The sequence below is a fragment of the Aspergillus wentii genome (assembly GCF_001890725.1).
Source record: "Aspergillus wentii DTO 134E9 unplaced genomic scaffold ASPWEscaffold_3, whole genome shotgun sequence".
Lineage (NCBI taxonomy): Eukaryota > Fungi > Ascomycota > Eurotiomycetes > Eurotiales > Aspergillaceae > Aspergillus > Aspergillus wentii.
The window spans coordinates 2951724-2973881 of NW_024467834.1; the positions used below are offsets into that span (position 1 = coordinate 2951724).

A 22158-nucleotide genomic window follows, 5' to 3' on the forward strand; every position below is an offset into this window, starting at 1 on the left:
GATATCCTGCAACAGGCATCCCACTGTATCTGAGACAGGATCCCTTCTTGCTGCTGCTCTTTCTCGGCCATCCAGAGATTCCTATAAAAGCGCCTTTATAAATTTACGCGCCCGCCGGTCACGGGGGCCTGGGCAGCAGGGCTGATCTGCGCGGTAATTGGCCAGTCCTGAGTGACGAGACCTGCAGCGTGAAGAATCGCCCCTGCACGGAAAGCAGCCCTTCCGACCAATAACAGCCGGTATTGGCCAGGGTATCCCAGGTAGCTCGAATCAGTGGACCAACCAGCGTCATGCAGAACGGCTTGGGCCCACCGAGATCCAAAGCATAACCAAGGGGGAGGCGGTGATTGGCTGGGCAGGATTGCATTTCTTGCCAAACAGGGCTAGTGCGTGATCCTGATATATCCGTTTCTCCTCCATGTTTTTTCGACTCTATCAGCAGCAGAGAGCGACAGAGCTCCGCCAGCAGCGCAGGATTGACCTGTTCGACTACTGGAAACAGCTCATGGTGACTGCGATAGCACGGATCTAAAGTAGAAAACAAGAATAACGTCAGGAAAAAAAAAGAAAAAAGAAAAGAAAGAGAGCTAATAAAGCCCCACTGACTGTGACTCTGCAGTCCGAATCCTCGTTTCTGCATGCTCGTTGGTGCTTATCCTCCAGGATCCAGAGCCACTCTATCTGCTCTCCTCCTTCTCGCCCTCTGCAAGCGCCGTCTTGCTCCTCCCATTGCTTGAAGGCTGGTTATTCGGATCGTCTGTTGGCGCTACCTGGACATCCTACCAGAGCTCTTGTTACGACAGGTGAGAAATTATTAAGACTACTGGATTTTCATGATTGCGACTGTCAAAAGAAGCAAATCCTCGTAGCTTTCTTTTTTCCTTTTTTTTCCTCCCCACCTCCACTTTCTTAACCCCCCCCTCTCCCCTTCTTCCATATCATATGTTATGTACCTTAAACCGACCCTTGTGATAGTCCAAATGAATCTCTGACGCTATCTCTCTTCCTTGTCTTTTCTCCTGCATCTTTCAAATCAATCCTGCATCTCGCATATTTGTCTATCCCGTGTTTTCCTGGTTCATAATACACACCTCCTCATCTGTGATAGCGGACGGCATTCCGGACCGTCCTGTCGGTCGTCTCCTCCCTCCTCTTCGAACCCAACCGCTGATCCTCTCGGATCCTTCTTCTACCGCACAAAAAAACCAGATGTTTTCCCGTAATATAGCGGTCTGCATTTCTGTTTGCTGAAAGCTTTCCTCGAAAGCTCCTCGAATTGCGCCCTCGGTTCCCGTTCACATTGCTGCTGTGCTGGGTATGCTCCTGAGAGTCATTTATTCCGTTACACAGCGCTTTCCATTCGTTGTCAGGGCCAGTTGGGACTTGATGCCCATTGCGGTGGAAGGCAACATACTATTTTGAATAATATACAAATTTTTTTTTTTTTTTTTGGCTGAAATTGGTTTTGGTATATTCGTTATTGGGGAACCGCCTGAAGGATGGTCGAATTGGCATGGAACAGAAACCCCGTTCAGGAACAACGGCATTCGAAAATCAAATCAATGGAGCCTCCATCGCAGATTTCGGAACCTCGCTTCGAGGCATGTGCCTCAACGGCTTCCCTCTTCCTCTATGCCGAAGGGTCGGTGATCTCATGCCTTCATCACGATACACTGGCACTTGAGCGACGGTTCGAGAACCACCAGGACGATATTCTTTTCATATCCGTGGATAATGTTAGCGAGCGAGGGGCTGGAAGGCTGGTTGTCAGCTATGATGTTGGGCAGACCGCAATTGTCTGGGACCTTTTCACAGGAACCGAAATTGCCAGGTTCGCATCATTTGAACCTCTTCGGGTGGCCTCTTGGATGCGAAATGGAAACGTAGCGTTTGGTATGGATGGAATTTCGATCCTTCGACTGTACCGGTACTAATGCCATCTACAGGAAATGGAAAAGGTGATGTGGTTCTTTTCGAGCCATCGACATCAGAACATATCTCGGCCCGCACCATCTTCGATCCTATCACGGCTTTGGCTCCAGCCATGGACTGTCGGACCTATGCCATTGGGTATGTGCTCTGGATTGCGAGGGGTCAAACGAGACCAATCTAGCTAACTGTCCCCAGCTACCAGAATGGGTCCATCCTGATCGCTACGCTTCACCCAACCTTCACCATCTTACATACCCTAACCACATCGCGAGGTCCGTCGCCGATAGTCACGTTGGCATGGCATGCCTCCTCATCAAAACAAAAGTCCGACATGTTGGCTACACAATCAACAAATGGAGACCTCAGAGTCTGGAGTGTGGCAAAACCTCCAGGCAAGGAGACTCCCCGAGTCATTAGAATTTTAAAAAGAACGGACTCGACGTCCGCGGAGCCCAAATTTATTGCTTGGTCAAAGAATGGGAGAATCGTGCAGTATCTGGACGGGTGAGCCCTACAACAACTTGTATCTTCCACAAATGACTGACTTTGTTGCTTCCCTACTCCAGAGAAACGTATGCCTGGGATGTGAGAACCAAGCATGTCACATACGAGCCTATTCCCACAATAGAGAACCCTCGTGGTATCGCAAGCTACGGCCCAACTGCAACGCTTTTCACCTTGGGCCCCCAGCACACCGTGCAACAATATGACCTGGACAACCCGGCAATGGTTGCTAATGTGCAACATCTCCCCGAAAGTGCCCTGGCCATGGCTGTAGAAGAGGCCAGGAAACGACCAATGTCACCGCGAACTTTGCAGGATCCGCCTGAAATTAGAGAATCAGGTTCGATGTTTGCTACAGGGAGAAAAACGCCGTTTGATCCCAACGGAGTTGAATCAGTACGGCAGCAACGCGCAGAGCTGGCCAGCCCCGTTTCCTCACGTAGCCGTACAAACTCGGTCAACTCGAGAGCTTCGTCGAGTAGATATCAAACTACACCATTTTCGCCTCCGAGCAGGTCTGGGCAGAGTGGCACAACATTTTCTCTGACTTCAGCTAGTGGAAGAGACACTCCACAAGCTTCTCATGCATATGCTTCGTCTGTCTCAATGTCTTCGGTGAAAAGCTCCCGGGCTGGTTCTCGTTTGAGGAATGAAGTGCAGATGAGTCCTGCTGACCGGCATGTTGATCTATTCCCCTTCACTCGCGCACGCCTCAACGATGTGCCCTACAGGCAGCATCGACCTCTGGATGAGACGCACCTTACCCATGATGACCTACGTCAACAGATGCTAAGTATGGTGTTTGGCTGGGATGGGGACATTGACAGCTTGATCAAAGATGAACGTACGTTCACCATCACCCCTTTAACCTGGTCTATTGAGCCTACCTATTAACTGTCTCTTAGTCAACCAGCACCCTCACGGTAGCCAGAGTGCTATTCTCCTGTCACAATGGCTCGGAGAGTCTGATAGAGATCAAATGACATCCATGCTCGGCTCAGGGCCGGCTACGGTTTCCGACTGGATGCTCCTGGCTTTCAGCCAGATGAATGGACAGAGACAAGCAAACAAAGTCGGCCAGGCTTTCGTACAAAAGCTGTTGGAGATAGGCGATGTGCACACCGCGGCAACCATTCTTTTAGGGCTTGGCGATCAAAATGATGCTATCGAAGTTTACGTTTCTCAAAGCCACTTCATGGAAGCTATTTTGATGACCTGCCTTTTGACTCCTACAGACTGGCAGCGCCAATCATACCTTGTTCGTCGATGGGGAGAGCACGTAGTGTCTCATTCCCAGCAGCAGCTCGCGATTCGGTGCTTCATGTGCACTGGGGCAGAACCTTCTGATCCCTGGGCATCTCCCTCTGCGCAGCAGACTTCATCATTTGAAGAAGTAGCTATGGGAAGGTCACCAATGACATCTCCCGAGCCGGCTTATTCTAAACCCGCGAGTCTTCTACCCCCAAACGCCCAGCCAAATCCTCCCGCCGGTAACCGAATGCCAGCAAAAGCTCCATCCCTCAAGCTAATCACCTCCTTTGACAACGAGCCTAGCCAAAAGCTCAGATTTCCGGGGTTGAAAACAGATGACCAAACACCAACAAATGCCCCTGGCATCACACCAATCGCCGAGTCCGCAGTAATCGACTCTGCTCTTTCCCCTGGTGGTCTGGGGTCATACCGACTGAACAATTTGCAGAGCCTAAACCAGGCTATGGGCTCGCGAACCGGTACCCCTGGATTCAATAGACAGCGTCTACCTTCGATAGGAGAAACCCCGGTGGATGTGCATCCTCCAACCTTTTCCTCTCACTCTTTGCACAAGTCCGAGGATTTTACCTCGATGTCAGAGGGTGAGGATCATCGACGAAGCCAAAGCCAGGATGACCAGGCGAATGGATCTTTGTCCTTGCTACCATCTGCAAGATATGACCCCAACCAGGAACTCAAGCCCAGTCCTCAAACCGCAATTCAAACTAGCTCGGACAAATTCGCAAGCATCAAAGGTCTTCCCTCTCCGGCCCCTGGATTACTAGAGGCACTCAGGGAGAGTTCAGACAGTCGAAATGGTTCTAGGGATCGGAAACCGGATGGGTTGCAGATCAACTTGCTTCAAGCTGAACCATCGGTGCCTGTTGGGCAAGAAACCCCTGCTGTTCTGGCCAGCGTCAGAAGCCCGGCTTCCACCTTGAACAGCCTTAATTCAGGAAAAAGCCCAAGTGTCAGCGGACGGAGCATTGATCAATACATTAGCAGTTTGGACCAAGCAAACTTCCACGCAAAGAAACAACGCCCGAGACGCAACACGGAAGACTCAGCCAGTTACGGTGGATATAAACAACATTCTCGACAAACTTCACAAGATACCCGAGGGCGCCACGAGAATCATTACATCCAACCAGCCAAACGATCGCCTTCATCTCCGGTTTCAATAACACCGGAGGAACTGGCCAAATATCCTCCTGCAAGCACCGAGAATGATGCTCACAAACCCACTAAACGCCATGCGTCCAAAACAAGAAGTGCAAGCAGAGTTAGGAAGGGAGGTTCCCGGAACTCCTCGCGTCGTCGCAATCGATCCTCGAGCCGCAACGCTGCCAGTCGCATTGGGAATGACCGAGGCCGCAGTATAGATAGAGAAGGGTCAAGCGATGGATCTCCGTCTTCTCCACTGCCCATGTCTCCCGTGGATGATGCTCTGAGATTGGTCACAAGTGACAGAGAGCGAAGACAGAGAAGCAGCAGTCGTCGCCCCGATAAGAGTGCAAGCATGAGAAGAGACCCATCCCCTGAGCCGAGAAATTTCCGAGAAGATTCTCGTAGCGGTCAGGGCACAGAATCGGACATGACTTCAGAGCAAGAGCTTGATAATTCTTACACCAGTGGCGTGGGCCACGAGATTCAAATTCTCAACGGAGATTTCCAAGAGACGTCAGATATATCAACTGAGGAGGCCCTGGACGTCCCCTCTGCAAATTTGCCCTTTATCCGCCTTGCAGAGCAAAGAAGAAAGGAACTTGCCGCTGCTGAGCTTGAAGCCCGCCGCCTTTCCCTTGCACGGAATCCGTCTGCGCCAAACATTCCCTTCCCGGGCGATCCCCAAGCAGCACGGGGTACTCTAGACAGTCCGATGTTCTTTGGAAACTCATTTATCCAGCGCACACCGTCTAGGAACCTGGTATCGCCGGGCAAAGAGTCTCCAAGCAGCTCCTCCGACTCAGGCTCATCCCGGTCAGGAGTACCGCTTGGATTGCCAGCAACCCCGCGTGCGATGCGGAATTCTAAATACAACAATGGATACGAGGAGGAGAGCGCTCCAGCAGTTCCCAATGTCCCAGACAACACTATTCTAAGTGCTGCCAGGTACCAGGGAGAGGCAGAGCGAATTCCCCGTTCGATGTCAGTTCCAGTGCCAGAAAGTCAATATACGCCCCCTATTCCTACAGACCTCCCAACCCATCCAAGATTTAATCCAAATCTGCCACGAAGTCGCTCGACCAGTCGCAGCCGGAACATGGGTCCTCGCCGAGAGTCAAGAGAGATGGGGAGCCCGGGCGGTTACTACACCTCCTCTCCCATGACAGTTAGCATTGAAGAAACCATTGAGAATGCCTTGGCGATGCAGAGGAGGCAGATGGAACCCCAGCAGAATCCCCCTATTCTGCCTGAGCTACAGCATCTCAACGCGCCGCCACCTCCACCACCTCCCGCACCCCTATCTACTGCTGGCTCTGCGCGGGAGTCTTCAGGGACGATCGATATTGCCATCGACAACGAGAACTTGGGAAGACTACTTCCTCGTGCGATGACAGCCGGCCCAACATCATCCTTCGAGACGCGTCCGGTTATCGAGCGCCGGCGTACGTCCCTTGACCACCGTCGTGGACGGAGTATCAACGAAAGTCTCACGAGTAAGCTTCGCAACTTTACTCGTATGCGCAGCAACAGCCGGGGACCAGAACAGTGGTTGCCCACCCATGAAACAGAAATGCCATATGAAAGTGTTCAGATGGTCGAAAGTCGGATCTAGTAGAGCAGCAGCACTCTACTCAGTCTTTCTTTCTTCCCTTTTTTGTTTTTTCTTCATCTTGTCTTTGCGTTTCTGCTTTTTTGCTTGGGAGGCTCCAGACTCCCTAAATTGCGATTACGAATGATGACAACACCCCCGGATTTGGATTTCTGAAACATACCTTTGTTTTTTACCTTATATTTTTCGTTATTTACTTCATACTTGAATCCTTATACCCTCGTATACCCCCTTTCCTTCTTTTTTCTTTCACCCTACTAGCATGGCCAAATCAATGCGTTTTCAGGCTTACCCGTCGAGTCTGTTGATAAGTATTGGGATAATAGTGTTTGTAGGAGGATACAATCGTTCTGTTTTCTTTCCTTTCTTTTAACCATCAGTTTTGGGCTCTTTTTTGCGCCTTGTTTTCACTCGACTGTGTTTGAATCTAAATTTCTGCCCGCGAGGGCCAGAAAAGTTATCATTTCCTTTCTTTTAAAGAAGCTTTCTTACCTAGTATACCATCCTTTCCTGATGATCTATCTAATTGATTGATATCAGTAATAATCGAGTGAAGTAATAGCCATTGACCAATTGAATCTAATCAGTTGTACTGATCCGAATAAATCAACATAGATATGCAAAGAAAGTCATCACGCCCAAGCTCCAGTAAGCTAATGCAACTCACATCCTATATAATACATCAAATCAATCCCATTTTCCCCATCCCTTGGTCTGACCATCCGTCCCCGAAGTATCACTAATGGACATATTTCGCTCCGCGTCCAGCATGCGATCGAAATCAGCCTGTGCTTGCTCCCGCTCGCGCTGCTTCTCCATTTCCGGGCTACTTCCTGTGTTGTTCTGTACCCCCCACTGCTCGCGTGGCTGTCGGAAATGTTCTTGGCGACCTCGGGGATTTGACCCTGTCTGGGCGTTTTGCTGTCTGATCCGTTCCCAGGCGCTTCCTGTTGTTCTGCTGCTATCGGCCTGGCGGTACTCGGGCGCCGTGGGACTGGCGTCGTCGTCGTCGAAGAAATCAGAAACACGGGGTTCATTGGTTGTGTTGGCCTCGGAGGCAGGATCGCCGTAGAGGCGGCGATCTGGGAGGGTGCTCGGTTTGTTCTCGTTCTTGTTGAGTCGGGCCGGTTGGTTCTCACCCGAGTAGCTGCCATGGCCACCCTGATCATGTTCGTGACTTTCCGCAAAGGCCCCCGGCTCTGGGACCATTTCTTGTGCCTGTTCCTGCTGCGCCTGTGGCTGTTTCTGCTGGTGAATCTCGCGGTGTCGCTCGGTCACGGCCTCGAGCTTCCGTTTTTTCAGTTCCTCGGGTGACTGCCGTCGCATTGCAGCGATGAACTCAGCCATTCGCGAATCCTTTATGGTGCCAGCGGTATCATTGTACACAGCCCACGTAGCCGTTATGATCGAAGCTCCCGTCATCCAGAAAAACATTTTGAACGCAGACGTAGCCATGGTCTGTCGGAAGATGGCAGGCTCAGCTATCGCAAACGATTTTATACCCTCAAGGAGCTGTCGCGGGCTAGGAAGGCCCCCAGCCCCCTGCGGCTGGGGAACGTAGGTGCGGTACCGCTCCGACCGTTTAGCTCGGGAGTAGAGCCAGGCTGCGCCGGCAAAGCCACCAAGCGGTGCGCCCATACGATGCTGGTAGACATTGCGACTGACGAGGAAAACCATGGCGTCCATCTCATCCTGGTTGGGGTTGCGTTGCAGCACGAGACGGGTGCTTTCGATTCGGCGCACCAAGGCGAGGGTAACGTTGCGTTTCCAATTCCATTTCCCGAAAAATCCAAAGTAGAGGGTAAAGGGATCCGGTGTGGTGACTAGCTCGGGCTTGACCTGGAGGGGATAGTATCTGGCGAGGGGGGAGTTGCCGTTGAGGCTGGTGGCATTTTGAGGGGAAGGATAAGTGCCGTCTACCTGGGGGGAGGCGTCATCGATAGCCATTGCGAAGGGATAAAGACCTGGCGACAATGAGTGTCCAGGTCACCAGGCGAAGCAATGGTCGAAGAAGGGATTGGTGAGGAGAGAATTATGGAAGACAAAGAGAAGACAAAGAAACGTGATGATGGGGTGTGACGTTATGCTGATTAGTCATCGGGTTGCGTCTCCGCCGTTTACTTTGTACAGTACTTTTGTTTTGTCTACGATTTAGATGCTTCAATTGAGATGAATTGGCGGAATTGAAGAAGCCTAAGCTTAGCAGCTATATATACAGCTATGTCTAGTCTAGGTTTGCTGGAAGGACAAGTTTCGGACCCGGTAATAGGTATCTGCATCAGTCAGTCTCAACCCACCAGCGAAGATCAGTGGTTATACGCACCCGTTGTCGGCCCAGGAGTACCAGACGATCCCTCCATTTGCAAATTGATGATTCTATTCTGTCAGATTCTAGTCCTTTCGGTGACGATATATACCACTTACAGATAAAGCGGCTTTCCGACATAATCACTTCCGTACTGGGTGGCCATCAGCTTATCATCCAGATAGTAGTTGATCGAGATATTCGAGCCGTCTTCATCGCGGATCTCGCTCTTGATAGTATGGAAGTCGTCTGGGGAGGAATATTCGGTGTCTAGAGACTGGACTTCGGAGGAGCTCTGCCTTCAGTGTCAGCGGCTGTCGTTGTCGTGTACATAGGAAGAGAGAAAGACTCACGTTGAAAGTGTTGAAGCTGATATCACCACTCCCTATAACACGATATCAGCCATTGATTCACTTCTCTATCTATAGCAGAGCATAAATACCCTTCCACTCTGCCAAATCAAGCTCCGGTGGCCACGAATCGGCCCCGTTCAGCCAAAACGCAGGCCAAGTCCCCTTGGTCGTCGTCGCCTGAAATTCACCCTGGATGTCAAACCCAGACCCCTTTTCGACGGTGAAGGTCTTGGTCGAATGCACTGCTCCAGACAGATAATTGATCTCTTGCCCACCGCTGGTCGCTGGCTGGCCGCTGACCGGTTTCGCAACCAGAGTCAAAGTGCCAGAGTCAACAGAGATGTAGTCATGGTCGGTGGAATTGCCGACCATGCGAGCAGACCCATTGTGGTCGGACCCCCAGGGGTAGAGGTAAGAAAAGTATTCCTCTAGAGAAGAGTAGGAGTCAAAGCAGGTAGAGGGGATGAGGGTGGTTGCGCCATGGGCGAGGGAGGCGAGGCCCAGAACGGTGAACAAGTGCATCGTGATGGTCAATTGAGCGTGAGCTAGAAGGAAATTTCGGAGGGGCGATGAAGCCCTGTATTTATATGCATACTGGCAGTCACCCCATGGCGGGATTATTCCGGCATCTCCTACCTCCTGGTGGTGGCCTGAGGATCTGATTGTTGCTCTCCCAGGATTTAATCTATTCTCGACGCCTTCCCCTCCTCCACCCCACCGGAATATCGCTGCAAACTGCAAGATCGACAGGAGGATTTGTCGGAATACTACTCCAAGTTATACTCAATTTGTGTCTGTGAACTGCAATTCATAATCGTTCCAAGTGCTAACTGGTGTCTCTACTTAGATCTACCACTTCTCTGACCACGGCCGTAAATCCACCTCGAATGCCAACGTTGACCGGGGCTGCGTGTGCAGATGCCAGTACATGCTCGCAATCTATTCCTGTCAGTATGATTCGCCTTGTTCTATTGAAAACACTTACAGCTTCAGAACTAAGCTTTGCATCCTCATTACCATCGACCACCCATTCTTTCGTTTTCGGAGTGTCGATAATTCCATCAATAATAACATGCGACACATGGACACCCTTCGGCCCAAATTCCCGCGCCAGAGCTTGTGCAATCGCCCGTAGGGTAAACTTTCCTATGGCGAAAGCCGTGAATCCAGCTGATCCTCTCAAGCTGCCTGTGGAACCCGTGAAGATCAAGGTGGGTGGGTGATCCAGGCCCTTAGCCTGGAGAAGTAGAGGCAAGACAGCTTGAGAAAAGTGAAAGGCTCCTTTCCTATCCATAACACAAGCTAGTCAGCACAGCACCGATGAATGGAAGGAGAATGCATACCCTTGACTTTCAAATCCACTGGCAAACTCGTCTTCTGTCAACTCCAGGAATGGCTTCGGCACATACCCTCCACCGGGGTTAAACACAGCAGCGGCAAGGGACGAAGAAGGGAACTGCTGTGAGATCTTCTCGAACGTTGACCGGACACTCATCGAATCGGACAAATCGGTGCTTATACCAATAGCATGGCCTCCGCTGCAATTGATCTCCTTCACGAGAGGGGTATAGCTGGTGGGAGTTCGTGATAGAAGGACCACGGAGTATTGTTGAGCAAACCGCCTTGCTATACAAGCTCCCTATCAATATAGTTAGTCTTCGATTGGATCTAGGGTCATTTCGATTAAGTCATACTGTCCCAGGGCCAACTCCCGCTATTATAGCAAATGTTTTGGGGCCCATGATGCTTTTAGACATGGAATGATAGCCATGAAAGACTCGAGATGCTAGAAACGCCTATTTAATCTGGAAATGGGTTTCACCTTGGTCTTTGTTCAGTGTCATTGTGATGATACCATCCCCTCTCAATATCATCAACCTGATGACTGGGTTATGTCATGTTGATTGCAATTCATGGTAGAACCGCAGAAGTATACCGAGTGTCAGCCTAAGGCATAAAGGCAGCAAGGCACCAAGATCGTTATCGATAAGCAGCAAATGTTTCTTGAAAATCTTCAACGCCATGAAATCATCTAAAACCATCTCGATCTAACCAATTAATTTGCATTCCTATCTTATATTTCTTATATTTAATATCTCTTACTATCGATTCACATTAATAGACCACCATGTCCGATAACCCAGAGGATACCCTCCTCAGCGATCTCTGCACAATCTGGTACGTCCAACTGATCTATCTCCGCCTTTTCACCCTCCAGCATCCTCAAAAAAGCTAAATTCTCTACTCTCGATTAAAAGCCATGTAAACGCCCCTAAATATCGCTGCCCGCGCTGCTCAACCAGAACCTGCTCTCTTCCCTGTTCACGCCGCCACAAGCTCTGGTCGCAATGCTCCGGCGTCCGCGATCCAGCCGCCTACCTCAAGCGCAACGAGCTCGCCACCCCATCCGCCTTCGATCGCGACTTCAATTTCATCACTGGTATCGAGAGACGAATTGAGCGCGCAGACCGCGATGCGGAGAATCGTGGTGTCCCGCTCGACCACGGCGCCCAGGAGGGCGATGGTGAGGACGGGCCAGGGTCGAAGAAGAGAAAGCGGCCTCAGGAGGGCTTCGTGAGGGGGGAAGCTGGGTTTTTGCGCGGCGCGGAAAATGGGGGTGTGACGGTTATTAGGGCGCCGAAGGGGATGACGAGGAATAAGTTGAACTCGTCGCGATGGCATCCTAAGTATGTTTCGAGGACTGCATTTTTATCGAGGTGATATGAACTGACGGATGCAGGCAAAAATGCTTAAATTGGGCAGTGGAATGGATTACTGCTGATGGAGCGAAGACGATGAGGAATTGTCTAGAGTCATGCAGTATCGCCAATGCCTATGATCGGTTTACTCCTCTCCCTAAACCAGGGAAGACAAGCCAGGACCAGGACCAACAAAGACAACCCCCGAATGACGATTCTCCAGGCCAGAACAAGCCTACACAGCAAGAAGCACAGTCATCCGAACAACCAGTGATATCCTCCGACCAACAACCAGAAGAAGCAGCGATTGCGCCTAAGCAGCCAGAACAAGCAGCGCAACCCTCTGTTCCCCCAAGCCAGACCTCCCACCGCGATCTTTACTTCTACCTCCATAGGCCCCGAACATCCACAAAACAACCAGTCTTAGTACCCCTGCTACCAACGGCGACCCTCGGCGATTCTCTTCGCAAGCGAACCGTCCTGGAGTTTCCTTCCATCTATGCCCTGCCAGAGTCACCAGAAACATTACGTGCGATCCAGGAGCAACCTAGGTTCATTCTTGAGGAAACCTATCTTGCTGAACACCCCGACGAGGAATTGGAGTTGGTTAAAACAATCACTACAGAGACGGACAATGAGGTTAACGAGGGAAACCTGCCCGGCGTGGATCTTGGGCAGGTGGATGAGAACAAGGTCCTGGAAGTGCTCAAGCAGGATTTATTCGAACCTGTTTCAGAGACTCCAACACAGTGAAGGGTTTGGTGATAAAATTTGCATATTAGTACTTAATTAATATACGAGACCACGGCCATGTGAATTACCTTGCGATGCACTTCAAGAATATGAAAGGCTCGCGGGAAAGCCTACTTGGTATCAGTTCATGCAACCAACCACATAGCCAATGAATATGGGAGACTCGGTTTTTGAAACCACTTATAACAGATATCCGGAGACTTTGCATTGGCTAACGATTTGCTCTCGTGTTGCTCGGCGGTCGTCAATCAAAGCAGTCATCAAGGTCAACGAGGATAGGTACGGGATATAATATCGATTCGGCCGACGAACAAAACTGTTCGTGCAGTCAACAACATTCTCTTCAACTATCAAGCATATATCAAAAAAATGCAAATAAATAAACAATCCGACAAAACCAAGGTATCTTATGCAAATGCCAAATAAATGCGCCATTCCCCAAAATCAAAAAACCAAATAACCAGGGTATCTCTATTGATATAACCATAACGGGACGCCGACAATGCTGAACATATCTGTATCTTCAAATGTCTAAAGTTGACAGCAGTGTTGGTGCCCGGGGCTGGATAGTTCATAAACCCTCACAAGATATTGCAGGCAATAGCCATGAGATATCATCAAAATTCTGGCACATATCAAGTTGTTACCATATCTTTGGCGTGCCTTCCATCCATTATGGATGGGAATTGCTATGTGATCATTTGCTCACACTAGCGTAGTAGTTTGAATAGACCAAGCGGGTCGAGGGTGTTTTGTGTGCGGCGGATAGGATAAAAATGGATCAAGTCAACGGACTAATAGCATTAGATGCGGTATCCGGAAGCTCATGATCTTCTGTCTTCGCTGAGGAAGGCGAGATGACTTCTGTGGGCACCGTGTTGGGCTCTGTTCGTGTTTCATCATCCTGGGCCGGTTCTCCGGCGGCTTCGCCGTTGCGATAAGGAGCCTTGGATGCTGTAGGGGACATGTTCAACCGTTCGGATCGGCTGGGCTTCAACTTGCGGCGGCCCTGTTCCAATGCACGAAGCAATGTACCAACCTCAGAAACAACGCCTTGGAGCTTGTGAATAGCCTCATCGGAGTACTCAGAATGAGCGTTCCATCCGAGCTTATCGGACTCGTCAGAGGCCAGGGACTTTGACTCAATAGACGGGCCAGTATAGATCTTGTGCAGGGCTGTGGGCGAGACATTGTTCGGACGACGTGCCATCTTAACAGGCTTCTGCTTAGAGCTTGATGTGGCCGAAGCCATTTCCTCCTGCTGACGCTTAGGAGGACGGGGGGCAATGAGGGCGTTTGGTCCCTCGCCAACTTCATTTCGAATCTTGTAATAAACCAAGCCTAGCGTTGCAGCCAGTGCTTGGTGGGCGGCTTCCGGATACTGGCGGACGGCCTCTGCGCGGGTAATATTGGACGAACAATCACTAGACTCACTGGAGTCACTATCGCCGCCGAACATTGGCTCGGTATGGTGCATTCGACTCCAGTATTGATATCCTCCAAGCTGATAGAAATCTGCCATCTGGACCAGGCGATGAACTGTAGTTGATGAATGTTAGAACTCTGGAAAGTACTCATTTTCCTCCTTCTTTGACTCACTTCGACTTCGCTTTTTCAAGCACCAGAACCTCCACACTGTGCGCGGAAAATATTCTGGCCATTGCATTGTGCCGTCTTCATCGATGGTCGGAACTGGAGTTATAGGTGCATGTGTGGTGTGGGCAAGAGAGTTAAAACGAACGCGTTCCGAATGCTTCATGCGCGACTCAATCAGGGAGAAACGATCAAAGACCGCGTTCAGGTGTCGGGACGTCTCATGTTGCAGAGTAATCAGATCTGTGCGAAGCTGGCTGATGGTAGAGTGCAGTTTGCTGATCTCAATCCGACACCCACAAACATCAGTCTGCAGTTGCTCCAGATCGGTCTGGACCTGATCAATGTTTTTCTGCAGGCGGTCGACATCGCTTCTCAAGAAAACCGTCTCGTTACCCGACTGGCCAATACTCGATTTCAGTTGAAAGACTCCCGACTTCAGCTGGTCGACATCCGTCCTCAACGCGACGACATTCAAATCGATACGGTTAGAAATGGAGCGGTGGGCTTCGAATTCTCGACGGATATGGTCATCCTCGCGGTTGCGACGGTCGGCATAGGCGTCCTTGGTCAAAACTGCAGAGCGCAACTCCATCAAACGCGCGTCGATAAGATTCAGACGGTCGTGGACGTGGGAAGACGAGGGTTCAGATATGGACGGAGGAGTGATTTCACGTCTGACGGATAGACGGGGGCTCGACATGGGTATGGACATGCTCGAGGTCCGAGAAAGACTGCGTTCCAGCGTGGTGGTCATGGCGGCTGGTAAGGGATGACAATGAAAAGGCTGGATTAAGGGGAAAAAGTAAGGATAAGTCGTCGTGATAAGGAACATCTAGAATATTTATCCAACCTTTAGATGGATATAAGCATTTTGACGGTGGTGTTCTGATAATAATATGGTGAAAATCGTGATGCTGGCGATGGAGATGGTGATGGCAGTGGAGTTGAATTGGGAGATGTCAGAAAGCGAAGGGGAACGCCCCCTCTTTTTCTCGCTTTTCTCGCTTGTTGGCGTGGCACAACCGCAGCCATCCACCTCAGCCCTTGCAGTCAGCCTTCGTTTTAGCCACCAGACAATGCGCAGGTGGAAAAGGGCATCAAATGGAGTGATTCTGAGTCTGTAATTCTGCCAAAATGAGTCATTTTCTATATAGACAGAATGCATCTCAACCAGAATACACGGCCGCAGTTGAGGGCATTCAAAGTTACGAAAATATGACAAAACCGTACCAGATGAACCCAATGTCTTGGCACGGGCTGCCGCATTCAGCTGACCAGTAGCAGCCAATCAAACGCCCAAAACCATCATCGCCACCGACGTTGTCACAGCCAGGAGCTTTGCTGATTGGCGGGCAGAAATAGGTTACAGCGCACGATTTGTTTGATTTCAAGGCAGCGTCACGTTCTGTATTGGTATTACATATTTGTGTCTTCCATCATGGAAAACAGTTGATGTGAAGATGTTGAAATATTGATGATATTGAAGATATCAATATTATTAATATTGAATATATCATCACTGTCACTGCTTGGAGCATCAAGTATCTCCAGCTAGTCATACTGCCCGGTCTCAGTCATTAAGTGGTTGACCAGTTGGTCACTCATGATGGACAGTAGCTAAGGCAGTGTCCAACAAACCATCACCCATAAACAGCATCATCTGGATCTTCTATATGAAATAGCAGTATGATACTAATATCAGCTCATCGTCGATTTCAAAATCAAAATCATATCTCTCATAGTCTCTCCGACCTCCACTGGGCGGCAATCGTGCGTGCAAACGTTCCCGGGTCCGAAAGTGATTCTGGGGGAATCGATTCCCCATACAAAGTGGGCCACTCTGACGCACCTTTATTTTCTTCTATCTCACCCATTTCTACAGAACCTGTTCCTACTTTCTACAGCACTCCAAGGTACGTGCCAATTTCAGAATACAACCCAGTAATTCCCATGCTCATTATATAAAGAAATCACAGATCATAGATCACATACACGCCATGCGGGAGCCTGCCACAGTATTATGGGGTCTAAGCATTAGCGATGCCGACTTCAAGAAGCTCAAAGCCGGTTTTAGATCTTCGGATATGAATGACAAATGGAACATCTTAGCTATGGATCAGAGCCAGAGTGACAACATCCCCATCCACTTCTCTCGAAGCTGGACGGGCATCGAACACCACATACTTTATATAAAGCCAAGCGATGGTGGCAGCAGCAGTGGTGCGAAGATCGAAGCTATCACCTGGGAACAGAGACGGAATGGAATTCACATCTTAGAGGAGTATGCTAAGAAGGAAGCAGTGATTCTAGCGAGAGTCAAGCTAGATTGCGATTTTGAGGCGCTTCCAATATATCACCCCTCGGATCTGTGAAATCATCCTGCTGCTAAGATAGGCATCAACTTGTCAATAAACACTGCTTCATGCGACCTTTTTGAAGTCCCTGTAGGGGTTCAACCGTTAAGACTCTGATAGAACTACCTACTAGGTATGTACCTCCAAGGCTTCCTGCGGTAGTGGACAGGGCAGCAAGCAGACAACTACAACACCACCAGAGCACTTCTCTGGCATCTCTCGATTTTCAGAAGGAACAGTCGATTGCTCCCTTCTTTCCATTTTGATAAATCCAGTCTTCAAAGCTCTTTCTAAAATGGCATCTCAACTCGAGCAAAGCGCCGCAGAATGCGCCTGCCCTCTGCCACTGCACCACAGTAGAAGAAATCCTCCATGAAGAACTCCCCAGGCGAGAAAAAAAAAATCCCATATTCTGCTGACAACCTTTGTTTGTATAATTACTCTCCCTGATTCTCATTCCTTCAAGTATTCTTTCGTTCATCCTACGTTCCCTGTCTGTCCATCATGAGGAAAACATATCTACTCTTCCTACTCCGCCTCTTCACGACTGCCTCATCTCGAGCCATACACACGGCTAGCAACACCACTCTCGTCCCTAGATCATCAGCAGAAGTAAATGATCGTCGCTGTGACTGCTATCTGGTCTCAGGGCCAGTACCGGGATACTTTCAGAACTACCGGCTCTGGGACTTTCGTAACGTCCCGTTGCATGTGAACCAAGAAAACTTGGACGACTACGATGATAACCCAACGGAAGGAGAGATAATTGAGGATGCAGGCATCGGTGGCAATTTGAGCGTCAACTCCATCCTTCTTTCACAAACACCGTTCGCAAAGGATTGGAAAAGCCAGGCCTGGCACAGAGAGGGCTCTTCGCTCGGCCCTGTTCCCATCCTCAACTCGAAATGGAACGTCTTCTTCGCCCGTGATCCCAGCGAAAGACATGGCCCAGATTCAACATACCTCGTTCTCCGTACCAAAAGACTTAGGGATCATACATCTACGGCTGAAATTGAAAGTCGTCTACGCAATATATTCCGTTGCTCTTTTCGAGTGCGACTGCGGATCCTCGCACCCTACAGTGACCAGGTGCCCGATGCAGGAGTGACGAACGGGCAGATGGCAACCGGCGGTGCTTGTGCAGGCATCTTCTCATATCATTCAGCGAACTGCGAGTCTGACATTGAGATCCTCACTTCCGGTCCGCGCAACATCGTCCACTTGGCTAACCAGCCAGACTACGATCCCAACACCGACCAAAAGATCCCTGGGGCTAGCACCGTTGCTCGTATCCGAAAGCCCTGGACTTCATGGGTCACCCACCGGTTGGACTGGCTCACCGACCATTCACGATGGTACGCCGACCGCGATATGCTAAACACTAAAACCTACCAAGTGCCCAACAAGCCGAGCATGATGGCGATCAATCTCTGGAGCGATGGGGGTTCTTGGACTGGTGATATGAATGTTGGCGACAGCGTTTATATGGCCATTGAATGGATACAGATGGTGTACAATGTATCAGCGAGGACAGATGATCTTCCCGACGGAATTCCTTTGCAGAGACATGCTCATGGACTAAAGTCGAACTTAACACTGATGCAAGCAGTTTTTGACGACCAGACAGGCTCCTCGGGCCCGGTTTCGCCTGATCAAAAGAAGAAGAAAAAGAAGAACAAGAAGAAGAAGAACAGGAAAGGAAAAAATGGGCATGGGTGCCGGAGGCCTTGTTGGGTGGATGACTACCCTTAGCATGAGCCTGCTTTTGTCTTGTCCGAGACCTCATGTGAGAAGTGTTATACTTCTATCTTAGTCTTTACCATAAGAATTGTTACCCCTTAGTTCGAAGCCCCAAAGCTATTCGTAGAAGCGGTATTGGCTCATGTCTATCGGTTCGTAAAATTCTTATGAAGAGCAAATACAGGCCTGGATAAACTTGAAATGATGCTTTCACGAATTCGGGTCTATACGCGTACATGTAGTAGTGGAAGTAATAATAATAATAATAATAATAATAATAATAATAATAATAATAATAAAGAGCAAGGAAACCAAACAGATGTACTCGCAATGCTCGTGTCAGGAGCTCTATGCTTCGACTGACGGGTATCGAATGGCAAAGACACCACAACCCCCAAAAAAAGAGAATAAAACAAAAAACTCCATGCGATCCCAGAACCCAGCCCTATATGCAAATGCAGATCGTGTCACCATGTCTCTTGTCATGCCCCAAAACTGTTCAACCAAGACGCCGAAACTTGCTCAGATGCTGTGTCAATGTCAAACAAACCTCCACTCAAACAAAACTTGCCCCCTTTGCTTCCGTCTATTTCTCTGCTTTCTTTCTTTTTATCCTTCTTTGTCTTCTTTCTTCTCCTCCTTCTTCTCCTTCTTCTTCTTTTTCTTCTTTTTTTCGGGGTTTTTTTCTTTTTTCTTCCCTTGAGAAGGGAAACAGGTCAGATAACAATACACAACCCCCCCCCCTTCTCCTCCCCTTTCCTCCCCCGTGCTCAAAGAAGCACCTCTTCATCCTCCCCAGACGGGGAGAAATCACCCTCCAGCCCCCCGTTCATAATCTCGCCCACGATCTTCCGGCGCAAGAGGGGAATGTCCTTAGCGCCGTAGGACAATGGTTCAATGCCTATTGCGACGGCCTTTGCCGTAGATAAAAGAAACACTCCGCAGTCGCTGCCATTGTTCTGTTGTGGTGAAACGGAGGGAAGGACGGTCCACTCCTCTTCCACATATTTGGAGCCCAGCTCCCCACGAAGCCAATCTTTAACTAGCGCCACATGCCGTGAGGAGAGAGTGCCCAATGAGTCGAAATTCTCGATAGTTCGTTCTGATGGTTTAACAACAACCAGCGTCCAGTGGGAGCTGTTGTGAATGGGGATAAATACAGTATCCACATTCAACAGGTCCTCGCCCCCGATCTTAGCCCGGGATGCCCATCGCCGAACCGATGAATAACCCTTGTCGCGGAGGTTTGAAAAGAAGAATGAATTGAACGCGTGGAAACGAGGCTTGTCGCGGCGTCCCGTATTGCCGTGGGACCGTCGCAAATAGTCGACAATCAATGCCAGATATGCGTTAATAACCTCGTCGTTTAACCAATCCATCCGAGTATAGCAAGTAGAAAGGTCCCTTTTAGTCAAGGGGTCTCCAGATAACGTCGTAGCAACCGTTCTACTGTTCGGTAGAGTCATAGCCTCTGATATTCTGGTATCCCATTTGGCTGTCAGAGGTCGCACAGCCGGTCCTTCCGGTCTAATTCGAGTGGGTAACAGATCACGTTTTTGCCCCTCCTCTATTTCGCGCCATTTTGACGCATAGATCGATTCAGTTCGGCCAGCAGGAAGCGGCTTCTTGTCTGGGTAGAAAAGACGCACAGCCGAAACAGGTCTTCCGAGAGGATACTCGGGCACCGGTTGGAACCAAGGATCTACTATAGGTTCGACCTCAACATCAATCTTCGGTGGTACATTTTCCTTCTGCTGCCCCGTACCATCCTTGGGACTCACGGGGGAGGATGGATGAAGGTGGGGAGCTAGTTCAGTAACAAGTTCGGGCACGTGGACCGGCTCGGTTTCATGTACAGTCTCGGCTGCACGCTGTTCTTCGGTAAGTATAGATGGTTTCGGCACGGCTCGATGTTCAGGTTCTGCAGTCTTAAGAGATTTAGGCACTAGATAATCAGGCTTCGGTACCTGGTGTGCTTTCGATTGAATTTTGTCGATGGCCAACTTTTCGGATCGACGGGCCTGTAATATTGAACGAATACGACGGACACGCTCAGGCACCGTGCTCGTGGGTTTCAAAAGCATCCGCCTTTGCAGGCTTGGGCTTGGTTGTTGAGCCAAAGAGCGCTCGTGAGAAGCGGATTTGTTCTTCTTGTGCCTCCTTTCTTTGGCCGATGAAGCATTTCTGGGAGCTGAAGGCCGCAGTCGACCAGCTGCCTTATGAGCATTTTTGTTGGAGGTGGGTTTTTGGGGGACAGGACGAATTGGTGCCACGTGCGCCTCAGCCGCTGACGATGGACCAGCAGGAAATTGAGGGATATCAAGCGATAGTTCTGGGAATGGATAGCTTTCGACAGGCGAGCGACCTCTTTCTCTATCCCATTGACGGCTTTTGAGGCGTTGACGTTGTTCTTCAGGTAGTGCACGTATATTTGCTCGCGTTGGGGAGGCCCTGACGACAGAAATAGGTCGGCGGGGCGGTGAAATAGGTCGACGTCGCTCAAAAAGACCAAGAGCTCGCCGTTTAACAGATCCTGCAACTTCTACAGCAGACCTGACAACACTCGCAACGGTCTGTCTCATTCCGTGAGGGCCATTGTAAATCCGCTGGACAGTCTCAACCCAATAAAGCCAATTTGCCTGCCAGGAAGAGCCATTCGGGGGGGCATTTTGAATGCCTTCGATTGCTTGCATCTGGGGATTCTCGGTGTCCAGAGCGTGGCCTTGCGGGATATCTACTGAAGTCGATACAAGTGGACCGGTCGAGACGCGGTTTGATGTTGCAACACCGGATGTGAAAGAGGTATAATCATTCGCGACATCCGTACCAGTTGTTGAGACACCTTCTCTGTTAGGTGTGCTAAAAACGCCAGGAGTCTGCGGCCAACTGCCAGGAATGTTTACGCCCGGCGTCCTTTGAGTCTGACCACGGGCGGCTCCACGAAGCTCATGCGCGCGACTTGGCGTTTCTGTAGGCAGATAATTTCCAAAATGGGACAGCGAGGACTGAGAAGGCTGAGGGTAGCTGGATGCGCTTTGGGCAGGAAAAGTGGTAGGTGCAGCAATTGGCTGGTCAGAGCTGGCTTGACCGCCAACATTGCTGTGAGAAGTTTCCGAGTCGCCTTGAAGCAGATTCACAAGGCCCTCTTGACTTGCGCGACGGTATTTAGAGCGAATAAGAGTGTCAGACTCCGGGGTTGTGTGGTTGGTTTCGTCATTTGCCGTGCCCTCGTCAAAAGACCGCTTGCGCGGAAGGGACGATTGAACAGTAGAGCCAGAAAAGAACGAGGTTGCCTTTGGCCTTCCCGTTCCTTCCAAAAGCTTGCCAGTCTTGCTTCCGTTTCCAAGAAGAGCCGCTCGCGCAGTCAAAAGGCTGCTACTGACTGTCTGGTTGTCCGGAAAAAACCGGCTGCGGTTGTTATGGTGGAAGCCAACAAAGTTGGTATTGTTTGCCGTGAAAGTGCTCGATCTGGCACGATTGGTCATCGGAACACAGGCCTTGCTGGGACCGGCGTACGCATGGTATGGCACTCGTAATTTAGATTTTGGAGAGAAACGAGGGCGGAAGCTCGTCGAATTAATCTGCGGCTCAACGGGTTTGCCATCGACGAGTCTAGCGCAGGAAGGTGCGGTGAAGCGACGCGACCCAAAAGGAATTTTGTAGAGTGGAGAGGGAGGACGCTGAGGATCGAGGGAATTCTGATTGTTGAAGACAGCGGTGGGCTGAGAGCTCATTTCGGGCTGGTTGGTAGGTGGCGTGTTGGAGATGTCCATTGGATCCCAGAAACCATCGCCTGCTGTGAGATGCGAGTCATCATTAGAGATCATTGTGGCATCTGCCATAGAGTAATCCTCCATTTCTGGCGACTGGGCCCTGACGACCTCAGCCATTTTAG

At 50.1% G+C, this 22158-nt stretch overlaps 11 protein-coding genes across 11 annotated transcripts; 5 read left to right on the forward strand and 6 right to left on the reverse strand.

The window, feature by feature from the left end:
• Positions 1-1499: 1499 nt before the first annotated feature.
• ASPWEDRAFT_170910 (WD40 repeat domain-containing protein) lies at positions 1500-6466 on the forward strand (the record flags this gene model as incomplete). Its single annotated transcript, XM_040830697.1, has 5 exons — positions 1500-1893; positions 1947-2070; positions 2128-2436; positions 2499-3280; positions 3342-6466. 5 exons carry the CDS (start codon positions 1500-1502, stop codon positions 6464-6466), a joined length of 4734 nt encoding a protein of 1577 aa, XP_040691105.1.
• Positions 6467-6808: 342 nt separating this feature from the next.
• ASPWEDRAFT_453318 (putative endo-1,3(4)-beta-glucanase) lies at positions 6809-8722 on the reverse strand. The gene has a single exon (XM_040836511.1). It carries the CDS (start codon positions 8408-8410, stop codon positions 7151-7153), a length of 1260 nt encoding a protein of 419 aa, XP_040691106.1. The 5' UTR covers positions 8411-8722; the 3' UTR covers positions 6809-7150.
• Positions 8640-9747, reverse strand: ASPWEDRAFT_39118 (glycoside hydrolase family 16 protein). The gene is made up of 5 exons (XM_040835032.1): positions 9211-9747; positions 9122-9153; positions 8888-9063; positions 8787-8839; positions 8640-8736 (listed from the first exon to the last, which is right to left on the reverse strand). Exons 1-5 carry the CDS (start codon positions 9641-9643, stop codon positions 8693-8695), a joined length of 738 nt encoding a protein of 245 aa, XP_040691107.1. The 5' UTR covers positions 9644-9747; the 3' UTR covers positions 8640-8692.
• A 223-nt stretch (positions 9748-9970) lies between these two features.
• ASPWEDRAFT_109209 (oxidoreductase, short chain dehydrogenase/reductase family) lies at positions 9971-10863 on the reverse strand (the record flags this gene model as incomplete). Its single annotated transcript, XM_040828066.1, has 4 exons — positions 9971-10060; positions 10107-10407; positions 10465-10760; positions 10816-10863. The coding sequence occupies 4 exons, from the start codon at positions 10861-10863 to the stop codon at positions 9971-9973; spliced, it is 735 nt and encodes a 244-aa protein (XP_040691108.1).
• Positions 10833-12837, forward strand: ASPWEDRAFT_453306 (zinc finger HIT domain-containing protein). The gene is made up of 3 exons (XM_040836510.1): positions 10833-11299; positions 11380-11808; positions 11862-12837. The coding sequence occupies exons 1-3, from the start codon at positions 11250-11252 to the stop codon at positions 12571-12573; spliced, it is 1191 nt and encodes a 396-aa protein (XP_040691109.1). The 5' UTR covers positions 10833-11249; the 3' UTR covers positions 12574-12837.
• Positions 12629-13224, reverse strand: ASPWEDRAFT_453340 (uncharacterized protein). Its single transcript, XM_040836512.1, has 3 exons — positions 13137-13224; positions 12754-13050; positions 12629-12683 (listed from the first exon to the last, which is right to left on the reverse strand). The coding sequence occupies exon 2, from the start codon at positions 13006-13008 to the stop codon at positions 12754-12756; it is 255 nt and encodes an 84-aa protein (XP_040691110.1). The 5' UTR covers positions 13009-13050; positions 13137-13224; the 3' UTR covers positions 12629-12683.
• A 130-nt stretch (positions 13225-13354) lies between these two features.
• Positions 13355-14923, reverse strand: ASPWEDRAFT_26826 (uncharacterized protein; the record flags this gene model as incomplete). The annotated part of the gene is made up of 2 exons (XM_040832905.1): positions 13355-14112; positions 14173-14923. The coding sequence occupies 2 exons, from the start codon at positions 14921-14923 to the stop codon at positions 13355-13357; spliced, it is 1509 nt and encodes a 502-aa protein (XP_040691111.1).
• A 1033-nt stretch (positions 14924-15956) lies between these two features.
• ASPWEDRAFT_453534 (uncharacterized protein) lies at positions 15957-16784 on the forward strand. The gene is made up of 2 exons (XM_040836518.1): positions 15957-16082; positions 16137-16784. Exon 2 carries the CDS (start codon positions 16167-16169, stop codon positions 16539-16541), a length of 375 nt encoding a protein of 124 aa, XP_040691112.1. The 5' UTR covers positions 15957-16082; positions 16137-16166; the 3' UTR covers positions 16542-16784.
• ASPWEDRAFT_453526 (glycoside hydrolase family 16 protein) lies at positions 16785-18376 on the forward strand. The gene has a single exon (XM_040836516.1). The coding sequence runs from the start codon at positions 17028-17030 to the stop codon at positions 18273-18275; it is 1248 nt and encodes a 415-aa protein (XP_040691113.1). The 5' UTR covers positions 16785-17027; the 3' UTR covers positions 18276-18376.
• A 92-nt stretch (positions 18377-18468) lies between these two features.
• Positions 18469-18999, forward strand: ASPWEDRAFT_453551 (uncharacterized protein). Its single transcript, XM_040836520.1, has one exon. It carries the CDS (start codon positions 18583-18585, stop codon positions 18964-18966), a length of 384 nt encoding a protein of 127 aa, XP_040691114.1. The 5' UTR covers positions 18469-18582; the 3' UTR covers positions 18967-18999.
• Positions 19000-19033: 34 nt separating this feature from the next.
• ASPWEDRAFT_170917 (SUMO protease ULP1) lies at positions 19034-22153 on the reverse strand (the record flags this gene model as incomplete). Its single annotated transcript, XM_040830698.1, has 1 exon — positions 19034-22153. One exon carries the CDS (start codon positions 22151-22153, stop codon positions 19034-19036), a length of 3120 nt encoding a protein of 1039 aa, XP_040691115.1.
• Positions 22154-22158: the final 5 nt, after the last annotated feature.